The sequence below is a fragment of the Alligator sinensis genome, unplaced genomic scaffold (genome assembly GCF_000455745.1).
Source record: "Alligator sinensis unplaced genomic scaffold, ASM45574v1 scaffold607_1, whole genome shotgun sequence".
Classification (NCBI taxonomy): Eukaryota; Metazoa; Chordata; order Crocodylia; family Alligatoridae; genus Alligator; species Alligator sinensis.
Genome location: NW_005841935.1, coordinates 1,039,848 through 1,055,655, shown reverse-complemented (window position 1 = coordinate 1,055,655; position 15,808 = coordinate 1,039,848). Strand labels below are relative to the sequence as shown.

At 48.3% G+C, this 15,808-nt stretch overlaps 2 protein-coding genes across 7 annotated transcripts in view; one reads left to right on the top strand and one right to left on the bottom strand.

The window, feature by feature from the left end:
• The window catches only part of TSTD2 (thiosulfate sulfurtransferase like domain containing 2), an 87,894-nt gene extending 81,315 nt beyond the window's left edge, over positions 1-6,579 (bottom strand). For 5 of the 6 annotated variants that reach the window (XM_025199059.1, XM_025199058.1, XM_025199057.1 and 2 more), the window contains exons 1-3: positions 6,418-6,579; positions 4,282-4,480; positions 212-540 (exon numbers count right to left, since the gene is read on the bottom strand). In XM_025199059.1, the coding sequence (XP_025054844.1) occupies positions 212-540; positions 4,282-4,473 (521 nt within the window). In that variant the 5' untranslated portion in view covers positions 4,474-4,480; positions 6,418-6,579. Of the gene's footprint in view, positions 1-211; positions 541-4,281; positions 4,481-6,003; positions 6,294-6,417 lie in introns of those variants that run through there. The other variant, XM_025199055.1, reaches the window with a different exon arrangement.
• NCBP1 (nuclear cap binding protein subunit 1) overlaps positions 6,251-15,808 on the top strand; it is a 54,940-nt gene continuing 45,382 nt past the window's right edge. The window contains 3 exon segments of the mRNA XM_025199089.1: positions 6,251-6,313; positions 6,549-6,798; positions 9,702-9,787. Coding sequence (XP_025054874.1) covers positions 6,251-6,313; positions 6,549-6,798; positions 9,702-9,787 — 399 coding nt within the window.

Sequence of the window (15,808 nt, the reverse complement as noted above, 5' to 3'; positions counted from 1 at the left end):
AGGAATGAGTCCAGGTGATTTTGAGTAACTATACAGAGAGAATCTGAACATATTGAGGAGAGAAAGTTTATATCTTCATAAAAGTTACACCAGTGTAACAAAAACCTGTTTTTTAATGGCTGGAGTTCAACTGATGCAACATGCTCAAAGTGGCGGATGTCTGGCTCACAGTGAGTAACACAATTTTTATATCGCTGAGGCAATGTCTTACCTTGTTAGTTCATCAAAGCTAATGTGGCTTGTGTCTGGGAGCCTAACAGATATCTCAGGGCTGTTACAAGTGGGACCGTTTAGCCTAATGGCCTTGTCCACAGAAGCTGGGTTACTTGAGGTGCTAGCTTCAGCAGCCAACTGCTTTAAAATCAAACCTGTTTGTTGCCTGATGTCACTGACATGCTGCGTAGCTATGTGTCTGTGAATGCTGGAGAGGTCTTTGAACATTTGCCTGCAGCATTTCCACCATGCTCCCTCCCCGCAGATGGTCGAAGGGCAGTTAGCTGTGGCTGGCACTTCCTTCGTTTTAACAAAGAGGGCAAATGCCTGCAAATCATAACATTCCATCCATCAGACTTGTGATTCTGTGAAACAATCTCTCATGACCCAAATCTAGATGAAAGACAAAGCTTGGTGACTGATAATCTATCTGGTGCTTTAACTAGGCTTCACAGTTACTAGGTATGTTTGGTTAAGTAATTACCTTGCAGTTCTCCTCAGAGTCCTCACTTTTGATGATGCTTTTAATCTAACCTAATAAGGATCTGAGTCTCCTTGGAAACAGGTCCTATGATAACATGGAAACTGAGGGAGCTCAGGATTTCATTTTGGGAACACTGACAGGGTTAGGCCCAAAGCCACTAGAGAAACAAAAGAAGCATTTCCCATGCTTTTCCCCTTCTTCTGCTTGCCTCAAACAATCATGCTATTTCCAACCTTTACTCACAAGACAAAGCATCAGAATGATATTCCCTGTACTCTGATGCCTCTGGCTAATGCTAATATATAATAGGTGGATATAAAAATCAGCAACAGCTTTGCAGTTCTAGCTCCACTCAGTCACTTTGGGGGCAACTGAGATTCGTACTTTAATTAGAACCCTGCTCTCACAGACGAACCTCCCCTGTGCCTTCTGGGATCCTCCATAGTGCCACAGTCTTAAAATGCCCCTAAAACATCTTGCATGCCCACTATTCCCCCAGCTGATGCCTGGACAAATGCAGCTGCCTACAGCTGAGGCTCATGTGGCTGCATATGCAACTCTATTGCCAAGATATTCATGGATATCTTCCTGGTACCTGGTTCTCATCCTAATGTATGCCTTTCCCTCAGGAACCATTAAAATTGGTTGAACCCAGACAGCAAAGGAAACATATTTTCTTTCTCTACTTTTACTGCACCTCTCTGCCTCACCACAAGGCTGGACCCCACAGACCCTCAGACATTTCAGCAGGCTGGCAGCTAAGTGGGACAAATAGTAAACAGAGGGAAGGAGGGAAAAAGGGGAACAGGTTCACGAGAGGGGCTGATATTTAGGGGAAATGAAGGAAAAACTAAATATTATACTTCAGGGGATTTGACCCCTTTGCCTTTTATTATGTGGAATCATGTCATACATTGCTGTTTTGGGGAATATACACATAGATATGTCCACGATACCATAACATTCATATTACTTTTATTTCCTTGTGAGCATCAATGAAAGTAGCAGATAGTGTCAAAATACTTTGCAATATGTTAAAAAAGCCCCCACCTAAGAACATGTAAAAGATTTTCTTGGCTGATACCAATGGCTGATTATTGATGAGGCATATCGGCCGATACCAATCCAACAGCCGATTTACAGGAATGCAGCCAGCAGCTTGGAGAGCAGCATCCAGTAGGAAGGTCTGTCAGGGTGGAAGAGGCATGGGGGACGCAGATCGAAGCCTCCATGGTGAGGCAAGGAGTGAGGCAGGGGCAAGGGCATGATCTGCCCAGCCAGGGCATGAATGTGACCCCACCAGGAGTGGAATGGAGCTGCAGGTGGCTCATCCGAGGGGCACAGGACAGCTCCCGCTGCTGCACGCACCCCTGAGGGATGCATGTGCGCCCCCCCCACCCTGGAATTGTGTGAGGGGCAAGGGTGAGCTGCCCACTGTGGGCTCAGGGCCAGGGGCTGCGCTGGCCTCTTCCCAACAGGGAGGCTGGGGCTGCGCTCGGGGCGGGAGGGGGCAGGGTGAGTAGCAGTGGTACTGGGAGGGGTGGCTACAGCCACCCCAAAATTCCCCGTAGTCAGCCTGTAGCCCCCCTCCCAGTGCCACTGCCATCCGCCCCACCCCGCACTTGCTTGGAGTGCAGCCCCAGCCCAACCCCACCACCAGGAAGAGGCTGGTGCAGCCCCTGACCCCAAGCCCGCAATGGGCAGCTCGCCCTCATGCTGTGCACAAACCAGGGGGGCACATGCCCCCCATGGCTTGCTCACGGGTGCGCACAGCGGCAGGGAACCACCCCCCACCCCACGCGCCCTCCAGATGAGCTTCCCATGGCTCTGTCCCACTCCCAGTGGAGTTGCACTCACCGCCCTGACTGTGCAGCACCTGCCCCTGCCCTACTCCCTGCCTCACCATGGGGGCCTCAATCTGCACACCCCCCTTCTCCCCTGATGCCCCTTCGCCCACAGACTTACTGCCAGACACTGCTCTCCAAGCTGCCGGGCTGCATTCCCAGCTGTGTGCATGCCACAGCTGCATGCATGCATGCACGCAGCATTTATCCCTGATATTATTGGCCAAAAAAAGCCGATTGCCAATTATGTTAATTTTCCTGTTATCTGTGCTGATTCGAAATGCGACTGATATACGGGTGCACCTCTACTTAAAACTGTAATAACCTTCATTTACCCCAGGCAGCAATCCATATTGAAATGGAAGTTCACACTCAAATCACTGCTGAAGAATTAACCACCTGCTGTTCTTTGCATCTCTGTTAAGTCTGAACAAATGCTGTAACTGATCAATGCAACATGTGGGGTATAGCAGCAGATACCCGGCCCTGCTGCAATGAGGTTAAGTGCAAGTAGGAGACAGCAGGGAAGGCTACAGAGTAGGAAACTGCTGAGGGGAAAGACAGCTGTGCACAGCTGCATTCTGCCTGATTCCTTGTGCTGCCCTGAATCGAGTCTGACCATCAACTGGATCTGGTGTGGGAGCCATAGGCTGACAATCCCTGCTCTAGGCTTGAAACTTAGTTTTGAATTTGTATTTACATCTTTTTTGCAATAGGAAGTTATTATCCTGCAGCACCAATTTAATGCAGTGAAGTCTCTTCTTCAGATATCAGCAAAGTCCTCAAATATATATCACCATATTTCAATTCCACACTGTTGAGCAAAGCACTTAAAGTTAAGTCTGTGGTTAAGTACTGCACAGAGCAGGGGGCTAAACTAGCTGACCACTAAAGCCCTTTTCCATCTTATTTATCTATGATTTCAGGTGCTTTGCTGAGTCATGGCTTCACATCATGTCAGTCCTTTAAAGTAAATAAATGGTGATGACACTGCTGACTCCTTTAGTTTAAATCAGGGCTCCTGAACTAGCAGCCCACAAGGAGTTAATTTATGGACTCATTCTCTCTCCCCTCCTACAACCTGGTTGCCCATGCCCTTTTCACTCTGCCTGCAGCAGCAGCGGGGGCTTAGGGCTAGTATTCACTGCCTAACCCAGCCTCTGGGAGCAGGGCAGAGCAGGGCAGCACAAAATGGCACAGCCCATGGTGCCAGGGAAGCCAGCAGCCCCAGGAACATCTGTGCAGCATGATGCCACTAAGGAGCCTGCAAAAAGCTGCAGGTGAGGCTGGGCACCTGCTTCTGTGCATGCAGTGCAGTGGGGTGAATGAGTACCTGTCCATGTGCTCAGTATAATGGGATTGGGAAGCACTTACCCACCTGGAAAACAGTACAACAGGGTAAAGAAATCACCTGTCCTCACTCACAGTGCAGTGGGCTGGGGAAGCACCCACCTGTGTGTGCAAGGTGCAGTCTGAGGGGGCCCATGGCCTCTGCTAGTGCAGCCCCCACTGATTCATCCCATGGGGCATACAGTCCCCAGCTGCTTAGAAGTTGGACAGCTCTGATTTAAATAATGTGATGACAACAAATTAATTTACAGCCAAATACAATAACAAGAAGTAAGGCAACTGGTATGAACAAAATGGTGATTCTATGAATTTAGTCACTCAAACTAATGAAGGAATATTGTTCTGTGCTACATAAAATGAACATATGTAATAAAGTGAGAGAAAACATACCTTCTTCTTTGCAAATGCATACTTCTTTCTCACACTGGCATCTAATTCCACTTTCAGCCTAGGTTTGGATGTGAGAGGAACAGATTCTTTCAGATCCAGATCTGGAAATTTTAATACACAAGACTCCACTTCATCTTCTCCAGCCAGCAGCTCCGAGGAGGAAATCATTGCTACAGCACCAGAGCTAGGCATAAGTTCCCTAAAGAAAAAAGGTGCAAACAACGTTTTAGTATGTACACTAAGTAACATTATTTCAGTTTCACATATACATTTAAAAGAAAAGAAACTCATTGTTAAAAAATATTTCTCTGCAGTTTTTTACTGTCACTGTCTTACAACAGCAAAAGAGTGAGCAAGCTGCAAGTTCTATCCTGTTATTAGGACAACATTTTAAGAATATACAACTGATTTCAAGGAAGAAGTAATCAAAGATCTGTCCTAAGATCCCCAGCATCAAATAACTGAGAGCAGAAATATCAGACTAAGTAGTGAACAGGAGACTTGTGCAGTCCCCTCCACACTTTAATTTTGCCAGATGGCTTTAAACCTAAGCAATAACTATTTTTTTAAAATCCTGGCCAGTTTACAACTGTGTGATGGATCAGTGGGTCAACTATTGCACAGGGGATTAGAGTTTGATGCTAGAAGGTACAGTTCTTCCTCCCTATAGGCCTCCTGTTCCCTCTGCTCTCATTTGCAGGAAGCTAATTCTGCTGAGTTTGGCTACTGAAGGAAGCATGTCTAACCCCACACCCTTCATCCTGGAAATGCTTTGGTTGAGGAACTATTTACAATTCACAACCTTTTTGCAACCATTTTTTTCCTAACAAAACAGCAGCTGCAAGGCATTTATCCCAGTGGTGAAACTATCAATACAAGTCAACCAAACCCACAAGATGCAGCAATGAACTAGGCAGAGGGATGTTGCATCTGGAACACTGGCTCTCAAACAGGGGGGCAGCGTCCCCCTGGAGGACCATGAGCACATTTCAGAGGGTCTGCCTGGCCCAGTCCCCCTGGGCTGAGGCGAGTCCCAAGGAAGGGGTGGGAGTGGGCTTGCCCCACCGTCTCCATCTTCTGGGTGGTGGCTGTGGGCAGGCAAGTGAGGCTCTGTACTGCTGCTGCTCAGATGAGTGGCCACCAAGTCCCACTCACTGCATCCAGGTATAGGTGAGGCAAGCCATGGAGGTTTTATAGCATGCTGGGGGAATGGGGTGAAGAAAAACGTTAGGAACTCTTAACCAGCACATGGTTCTGGCTGTGTCTGGTGTTCTCTCTCTTATTGTGAAACTTTTTCAGAAGGACCCCCCCCCAGCCTGAACCTCCACCAGGCAGGTAGCAGTTCAATGGCACAGCAAATTTCCAGAAAATGCAAACTATGTACCAGGTGTTCGCAGCGAGGGCCACGTAAAGCAAACAGGTTACGAGATGGTTTTAAACAGGCAAGTCTGTTGTCAGCGCAGAAGACAATGGGTACCTCCCTGAGCCAAGTCACTGCAGACACCCCATCTCCAGTGTCCCCCCTTGCTATCCTGCAATAGGTCCTCTGGCGCCTCAGGGGCTGTTGCACATTCAAATGAAAGCTGGATAGAAACCAGCTACAGATATCACCCATTTTCAAGAACTTTTTTGCTGGTTGGTTCTTTTTGTAGCCAAGGGCATTTTTATGGTGGGACAATTACTTTACACTTGCAGCTGGTCTAAACTTATTGTGCAACTGACCAGTGAATCGCAGAGCATACAGAGCGTGTAGCCAGGGCCTGGGCCAAAGGCCTGGCCCGTGGCGCAGGGCTGCAGGCCTGTCTCTCATCCGCACCCCTGGCAGCCTTCGGCGCCGCCAACTGCCTCCCGGCCCGAGGCAGCCTCGGCCGCAGCGCAGAGCTTGCCCCGCGGAGACGTGGTGGAGGCGGCCGGGCCCGAGCCGGACCCCGGCCCCGGCCGGAGAGACCGAAGCATTGGTTTCGGCCAAATGCCGAAGGCCGCGGGGAGGCACCGCCGTGACAAGTGCGGAGGCCGGGGGGGGGGCCCCGCCGTGAGTGGCGCGGCCGGGCCGGGCCGGGCGCGCTGTAGCCCACGGAGACATAGGCCTTGAGAGGAGGGGAGGGGCTGGGCCTCCCAGGAGAAGGCGGCTCTTACTCGGGCGCCGACTCAGGCTGCCGGCTCACGGCGACCGCAGCACTTGCTAAACTCTTAGTCCGAGCCGAGATGTCCCGGCGGTCTCGCGTGCCCACGTCATAGAGCGCCTGCGCCACTTCCGGGCTGGGTAGAGGGCGGCGGAAGCTACTGCGGAGCCTCTTCCTCCTCTTCCCCAGCCCTTTGCCCCGGAAGGCGCTTGTGGCCGGCCGGAAGTGGGGAGGGGGAACAGAGCGCGCCAGAAGCGCCCGTTGCCGCTGCGGCCTCCGCTCCGCGCAGCTTCTCGCCCACCCGCCCGCGCACGCGTCCCCGGTGCCGCCGCGCTTCCTGCCCGGGGGGCGGAGCGCCTCCCGGCGCGGCCTGGGCATCTGCCTGCGACCAGCTGTAGGCGCTGGGCTCTGGGATCCGCGCGCGGGTGAATGTGTCGGCCGCGTGCTGCTCTCGGTCCCGTGCCGGGAGCGTGGCCGCGTCTCGTTTTACTTTGGGGAAACGAATGCGAGCCTTATGTTCCCAAGGGCTTTGTATGGTTTGCTGGGTGTGGGGCAGGGGCCAGGGCCTGTCAGCCATTTGGGGTTCCTTGTCAAGTAGCAGGTGCTAAGTGCACGTCAGGAAAGGAACGTGTGAGGTAACGTCTGTGGAAGCAGTTCTGGTTGGCGTTGTATTTTTCCTAATGTATCCTATCTGCATCGGCAGTGCTGTGGGTCCTGCGACCCTGTGCAGGATCCTCCGATGTGGACCGATGTGGAGCTCTGCTGTCTTCCATAACTGCCTCTAACTGTGGTCAAACTCCTCCCGTGTCCTGGGCTGGATCTGCATTCTCTGGGCTGTATCCAGCCCAAGTCATGAGGAAGCAGCAGCTCCAACTCTGACCCAGAGCACATGGTGGTGGTGGTGGTAGCTCTCGCTCGGACTTGGGGTACACAGCAGCATCTCTGGCTCCAGTATGGGGCATGGGGCAGGGACCAATGGCCAGAGATTCAGGGGCATGGCAGGTAGGCATCGCATGCAGAGGGTGATTGGGGCTGTGTGAGCCCTTTCTCACCTTACTGTCACCAGTTGCCGCAGTCACCATGTCCTGAGGTCCATGGATTTGGCAGCAGGCCTCCCACTGCCCACTTTCCCCTGGTCATGACCCACAACTTCTGGGGGTCCAACTGCTGGTAGTCCCATAGTCCAGGTAGAATGGCTGTGTAGGGCAGACCTGGCCTGTGGGCCATGTTTGACACCTCTGGCCTATGATGTTATAGGGAAGCATTCATGCAGTATTACTTAGGATCTGTGGATCTGGCAAATTATTGTTGTATATAAGCCTTGCACATCAGTATACTGTTTAAAAGTGGCTATCTACATACACATTGTCCACCTAGATTTTGATTTTTGACACACTACACTAGATGAACAGAGAAGGCAGAAACAAAGGGTGAAATGTTTCTGTTAGCCTGTGAAGCTGTATTATAGACCAAAAGAGGCTTCCTATCACTCTGAAACTGTGAAATTCCTTTATAAGGAGTGATATGGACTAGCACAGCATGTCGGTACTATTCGCAACAGAATCCAGCAACAAGCACTGCAAAAAACTAGTGTGCTATTTCACATGGATCTTCTCCCTCATAGCAACCAGTAGTCTGCCTGATATCCTGGAGTTCTGTTCCATGTGCAGCTACTGGATAGACTGACTACAAGTGCTAGCCATATGCAGATGACTAACTGCTCTACTTTTACCTTTTTATACAGCCATCTCAGTATTACCAAGGTATCCCAGTGCCTTCACAAAATCAGTTATAGATGGACAGCATCTGTCTAAACATAAACATGACCAAGAGCTAGTGTGCAGCCTTCTTTGGTTAAAGATGACCACAGTAACTGGTCAGTTCAGTCTGTGGTATTGGTGAGGAGTGCAAGAACACAGATCAGTCTGTCACAGACTGTTTCTTGCTGCCTTGGCATCATCTTGTCCTGGCAGACAGTGACCCCAGTCTGTTCTACACACTTTTTGTCATTTCCCATCAGGTTTACTGTACACTTGAGGAATAAGCCATCAGCATTTAGGAAATCTGAACAGTAAAAATGCTGCAATATATCTTCTCAGTGATGTAGGCTGCAGTAGGGACATCAGATTGGCCCTCTGCTCTTTTTCTTTATAACATAAAATCAAGTTTAGGTCACTTTTCATGTTTTCAAGGTGCTCAGCTGCTTGGAGTCAGTGCATCTAAAGTGTTATCTATGGCTCTGGGGAGACTGTTGTTGACAGTTTTGCTGTTCTGGCATGGTGGAATCTTCTGCCCAAATGGGAAAACATGTTTGTGCAGGGAGTGCATTCTTGTCTGGAATTAACTTCCTCGGGAATAGAGGACTAGCATCAGCCTTACCACCTTCTGCTGCAAAGACAAAGTGCGTTCTACCTGGCTTGTCAAATGGACAGAATGACATGTATGCTTTAAGAAATAAAACAAGATGAGCTAACTTTATGTAAAAATCTCCTCCCACCACTACCTCAGGAGAAGACAGAATGGCAACATTGGCTTAAAGCACTGTTAGAGTATGTTCAGATATTAGTGACATGAACAACGTAACAGTATGTAGGAAAAAAATAGAATAGGTTCAGCACTTTGGGCATATATAATTAAAAATGAATTAATAATAAAATTCTGCATGGGTAGAGAATCTACTATTTTACCACTTGGGTTTTTTACCTTTTACTAGCAGAGATGAATTCCAAATCATTGTTTCAACTTTTAAACCCTTTTAATAAGTCTCCGTTTTATTTTTAGTTTGCCAGTGTCAGACCCCTAAAGGTATTTAGGAACTTAACTTTTGGATTTAGTCTCAAGTGTCTAGTCATTTTCCTAAATTAAAAAAGTGTAAATACATTAAAAGGGATCTATGATACAATCCCTTGCTCAAGGTTCATCACATTTTAACATAGGTGTCAGAGAACACAATGAGATGCTTAATAGGGAACATAAAATTAATAAAGTTAATTCTCCAGTCATTTTTTTAGCTTTATAATATGCTATTATTGGCATTGTGAAATTACTTCCTAATAAGATGTCAAAATTGGGCATTGTATGAAGAGTAAGATTTGTGTAGAAGTACAAATGTTGTCTTTGTTATTTTTAACATTTATTTGGTCTGTCTTGGATAACAGTAGTAATGTTGTGTGTCCTTGGTGTAGTAAAAAAATAGAATGAGAATGGGGCTGACAGAACCGTTAAGCAAACTCTTAAAAATTAAGCAAGGAATAATTTTAACCTTTATTCTTGATTTTTATTAATATGTTGAAACAGGGCAAACTCATAAAAGGAGGAGAACATCCGAGCCATCTGAAATTGAAGAGAGACTAGAATCTTTAATATGCAGAGTGGGTGAGAAGGTAAGAGTTAGCAGTAAGTTATGGTCCTTAACATGCTTGGGCACAAGATTTCTGGCATCTGTCTTTTTTTTTTAATAATGCTGAGTTTGAATTCAATTAAGAGTCCAAAAAAAATATCCAAAAGTAATTGTGAAAAATTACCTACTCAAAATGTTGTCAACTTACTCTGTAGTGGGGGCTTGACCTTCTTCCTTAGTTCTCTTGAGTGCATTTTAACATCCTTGCAGCAGTTAGACACTGACTTGTCTCTCTGTTTCACTTGTGGTAGGGTAGGGTGCTTTTGATGTCTTTGGGCAATTTGCCTTGCAGTTGTGTGACAAGGTTGATTTGTGTAGAGTTAGGAATGGGTTAGATAAGGGATGGTATGTAATGATCCAGCCTCAAGGAGCTTGGACTAGACCTCTGGAAGTCCCTTCGAGCCCTACTTTTCTTTCTACCAAAGTAATACTTAATGTTTGGAAGCTTAAATTTCTTTCTCCTTTTGCTGAAGTCTTTTCAGGATAGAATTCTTAAATCTAAGTTTCTTATTTCCCTAAATAAATTTATCTTTCATAGTCTGCTACTCATGCAAAAGATTTGTTGACACTACAATAGGTAGTGTTTGGAATAATAAAGTAAAGCAAGCTAGACTAGAGCATTCATTTTAATTGCTGTAATTCTACCTAACCATGAAATTTCATATTTTGGCCAGTTCTATAAATCTGTTTTAGAATCTTGTTTCAATCAAAGGAATAAAATTGTAGCTATACAAGTCCTGCCTTTTTTTTTAGTAGTATTCCCCCTTCGGTATTTTAATGAAGTAGTTACCCATTTATATTTATAACTGTCTCTCTTCATTGATCTGGTCCTATACCAATGTCTAGGAGTTGTGACTTTTCGTAGTTAACTTTAAACCCAGAAACTTTTCTGTGTTGTTTTTCTCCTTTTGTGGTTCAGGTAGTAGGTTAATTGGTTTTGTAATGAACAGAGATCTGGGTGTTCTCTTTGCCGCAGAAAAACCCAGATTTTCTCCTTTAAAGGAGAAAAACGTGGGAAACTGTGGGTTTCCATTTGATGGCTGAGAGAATTCCAGCCTGCAAGGGGCTGCTTGGGCCTGGGGGGAGCAAGACTCAGAGGGTGCCACATGTAGTACAGACAGTGGTGGAGAGCAGTTCCCCCAGCTGCCTGCAGGTAAGTCTCATGGGGGAGGTCATAGGTAATGCGAGGGGCAGATTGAGGCCCCCATGGTGAGGGGGGAAATGGGGCAGGGTTGGGGACTGGGGGTGCTACCCAGCTGGGGTGGTGCGCAGGGCCTGGGCGGAATGCACAACTGCAGGGCCCGCTGGGGGAGTGGAACAGAGCCACAGCTGGCTCATCTGGTGAAGAGGAGGGCTGGCTTCTCACCTATGTGTGCACTCCCAGGGACAGGTTGTTGTACCAGAGGCAATGCATTGGGGAGGGCACATGGGCTCAGGGGTCCCTGCTCTGCTGCATTCCCCCTGGCTTCCACAGTCCAACAGGCAGGACCCAGTGCAGGAGGTTCAAAGTGGGGTGGGGAGGCTTGGTGCTGCCATTGCCAGGAGCCCTGCTCTGGCCATGCCACCACGATGAGGCGCCCCCCTCCTTGCTGGGGTGGAGGGCAAGGGGCGCAACTCCACAGTGCCACCACCACCCCTGCTGCTGCTGGGCCTGCAGGGGGCACCTCACCATGGCAGCATGACTAGCACAGGGCTCATGGCAGTGGCAACATTGAGGCTTCTTGCCCTGCTCTGCCCTCCCATTTTGGGTCCTGCCTGCTGGCCTGTGGAGGTTTCTTGGGGGAGGGCAGCAGGGCATGTAGCCCTGCAGCAGGGAGCCCACATACTCCCCCACTCCCCATGAGCTCCGCTTCAGCTGTGCCACCATCAGAGAGAAGCAGGGGGCCAGTGGGGTCTGTGATTCACACTGGCTGCAGCAAGCTGTTGCTTCCCACACAGCAGCTGGGGCTCAGGTGCTGCTGGCTGGCTGCAGCTGGTGCCCATGCAGCAGAGAGTGAGCAGCATGGTCCTGTAGCCCTAGCAGCGGGGGGCCCTCTCTGGCAGGGCTAGGGGGGCCAGGGGTCTGTGGGTCAGCAGTGAGGGGCACTGGTAGGGCCAGGGGCTGCAGGTTGGGAGTGAGGAGCACAAGCAGGGCTGGGGGGACTGTGTTTTGGGAGTAAGGGCTGGATCAGAGCACCAGCGGTACCACAAAACTGTGGGGGGGACAGCTGCAGCTGGACCCTCATCCTGCTTAGTGAAGGGGATAGGGGGAGTTCTGATTTTCCATAATAAAAAAAACGAAATCAAATGCCAAAATGTATAGGCATTTAGAATTTATTTCATCATGACGATTGAGGCACTAGTAGGCTTCTAAATTGTTATAAAATTATTAATATATCAATAAAATATTGTGTTCAAGTGATACATATTTATAGATGTATATAGTGGCATTTCGTTTTAATCATGGAAAAATACCAATGGGGGGTGCGGTTGAAGTTTGGGTTCTTAAATGGACAAAACTAGACTCACTGGTAATGAATAATGTTATGTTTTTCTTGTCCTACCTTTAATAGGCCTCTGTTGAATCTTTCTGGATCATGGTGTATGTGTGGGAGGTCACCCAGATCTTCAACATGTATGCCTAGGCAACACTATGGAGGAGTGGAGGCTGCCCAGACATTTCGTAACCCCCTTAGGCCATTGAGACAGAATCCAAACACCAGGCTGAGTCTAAATGTTTGGTGCCTCAATGACTGTAGTTGCATGTACTTCTGCAAATCAAACCAAGGTCTCCTGCATGGCAGATGTGGATTCTACCACTGAAACACAACAGGAAGAGTGTCCTGCTTGCTCCCTGTATATTTGGATTATTTCTGGCTGACTGGACAAACAATTCCATTACCATAGCAAAAAGTAGGGGTAATAATAGGCATCCTTGTTTTGCATACCATGTTTTTTTAATATGCCATCTTTATAACCACCTTTAAATTATATTGGAATGGTTAAAGTAAGCCCTCTGGTTTGAAATTTATTTTATATGTTTCTGATTTAGTTAGTTTATAAGATCATACATTTCTCATAGATCATATGTGTAACAGAAGTGAAAAGATGCAAGAGGTAAGGATTTTTGTAGGCGGTATCTTTTATTGGACCAGTTATGTGGTTGGTTAGCCTTAAGCGAGCTTTTAAATGCAGTGCATTCTACTTCAGGTCTAAGGAAAAAACAGGTACAGTTAGGGCTAAACACAAATGGAAATGGGTGGTCTTCTGAGAGCGATCACTTATATGAAAGGCCTGGAGTAAAGATTCCAGGCCCAGGCATCACTGAATAGCTTTTCTGCAAACATTCACATAGTACAGCAGGTATTAGAAGAGGCTGTGCATTTATTCAAGTTTCTCTGGAGAGTCTCTCTCATTAAGTTGTTCACAGACAATCAGGGTGAAGGAATAAAAGGAAATACACTCCATAAGAAACTGTCTGAGCAGAAAAAGAAATGACCCAGTACAGTGAAAAGCTTGTATTCTACAAACCACCTGAAGGAGAACACGGAGAAAAGTGTCATTGGTTTAACCCTTCATGTCCTGAAGATGGCTAGAGGAACCTAGCAATTCAACCACCTGAAAGTCAAGCAGTACCACCACCACCACCACCACCAAAAAAGGATTCAGTGTAGGAGTCAGTCCCATAAATTAAAAAAATTCTGTTGGGGGGGAGGGGAGGGGGTGGTCTGAAGGTTTGCAAAATAGGAGAAAAGACACATTCCTAGGAGTAACTAACAGACAAGAAAATTGCAAAACAAAGGATAGCTTGATTAATGGAGGGTCAAGATAATTGAAAAGGGAAGCATCTTTACCACCTGTGGAGTGAAAAAGAGATTACCAGGTAGGTTATAGTAAGCTGTGAAGTCAATGTCTGTGTTCATTCCTTGGTTCTCAGTGTCTAGCCAGTTTTTGAATCATTATTCCCAGGTTCATCTTTTGAAGGAGTTTTGTAAATATCTCTTGAGAGCTGGGATAGTGAGGTCAGAAAGTGAGTGGTGGTTCTGTGAAAAGTGTTCTCTCCTATGTGTGTTTGTGTCTCTGTCTATAATTTATTTCCTGTGATCTTTCATTCTGGTGTATAGTTTTAGTCTGGCTTCACCCACATAGGTTTCCATGAGGCATTTGGTGCATTGGATGAGATTATACCATGTACGGGGGTAGATATGTCAGATCTGTGGATTCTGCTTGGTTTGTTGTGGGCAGTATTGATCATTTTAGCAGTGGAGGCATTTTGACAGGTTTTGTATTAATTGTTAAGGCAAGGCTGCATCCTGTTTGAAGTCTGATCTGTGGGGACTTTGCTTCTGTTGATGAGTTAGGCAAGGCTAGGGGGTTATTTGAAAGTCAGGAGTGTGGTCTAGGGGAAAAGGGCTGGGGGTATTTCTCTCAGGTTCTGATCTTTTTCAAGTAGAGGCTGTTTGATTCTTCTTACTGGTTCAAGTGTTGTGTGGAAGGTGACCACCAAGGGGTGTGGTCACAAGGCAATTTCTTTTTGTATTATAGCAGGTATTCAGTGATACCTGGTCTGGAATCTTTACTAAGCTCCAGATATTTCATAGCAACTATCTCTAAGGACAATCCATTTCTAACTGGTTTTAGCCCTGGGTATTTGTGATCAGCCTTTCCGTGCTAGAGTGTCCTTGTTGTATGAAGGCAGGTTTCATATTGGCTAGGTTGGCATCAGGAGTGTTCTCAGAGCAGATGCCGTGGCATCTGAGGGCCTGACTAGAGATTTACAGCTTTTATTGGTCTGTTTGTGGTTGTAAATATGGTGGTCTGTACGTTATTTTGTATATATGGGTTTGTAGGGTACTGTTCCAGATGTGGATCATGGTATTTAGAAAGTTGATGTTAGTATAAGAATATTCCAGAGAGAATTTGATCAGGGGGTGATAGTTGGTAAACCTCAGGTGGAAGTCAAGGAGTGAGTCCAGGGGTTCAGTCCAGATGATGCAAATACCATCTATGTCAGGGGGGTTGAACCTTTTTTAACAAGTGTACCCCTTCTTTCTCAAAGTTTCAGCTCATGTACCCCTTAATATTTTTTCCTGTTTTGGGAGGGGGGCAGATCAAGGCCCTGTGGTGAGTGAGGCAGGGGCAGGAGCTCCTCATCTGGGGCGTGGGACAGAATCACAAGAGGCTCGTCCAGGGGGCACAGAGGATGGGATTGCTGCATGCAGCCCGGGAGGGCATGGGGGGCAAGTGCCCCATGATCTGCGTGCGGCGCAATGGCGGTCTGCTACTGTTGAGGGGAGAGACAGATTGAGGCTCCAGCAGTGGGATAGGGAGTGAGGAAGGGGCTGCTCAGCCAGGGTGGGGTGGGACAGAGCTGTGAGTGGCTTGTCCAGGGGGCATGAGGAGAGGGTATGGCTCCTGCTGTTGAACACACTCCGGGAGGGCATGAGGGGCGTGTGCCCTTGGATCTGTGTGTGGGGCAAGGCCGGGCTGCTGCTGCAGGGGAAGGGGTGGCCAGACTGAGGCCCCAGCAGTAGTGGAGGGAGTGGGGCTGGGACAGAGGCTGCCCATCCGGGGTGGGGTGACTCCTGCTGCTACGTGCACCCCGGGAGGACATGGGGGAGGTGTGCCCCAGATCTGTGCATGGGGGGCAGGCAGGCTGCTGCTATGGGCTGGGGTACTGGGCTCTTCTGGGTGGGGGCTGGGCTAGGCTACGCTTGGTGGGCTGCTGTGGCACTGAGAGGGCAGTTGGAGGGGGAAGGGCTACAGCAAATTCTGGAGTGGCAGGGGGCAGTGGTGCTGTGAAGGGGTTATGGTAAATTTTGGGGTGGCTGCAGCCCACCCCCAGTAGGTCCCCTCCCAGCACCGCTGCCACCCTCCCTGAGTGCAACCCAGCCCCCCGCCGGGAACAGCCCAGTGCTGCCCTGGCCCCAGCCTGCACTGGCAGCCTGCCATGCCCCGCTTACAGATCCAGGGGCACGTGGCCCCCCCATGCCCCCCTGGGGTTCATGCAGTGGCAGGGAACACC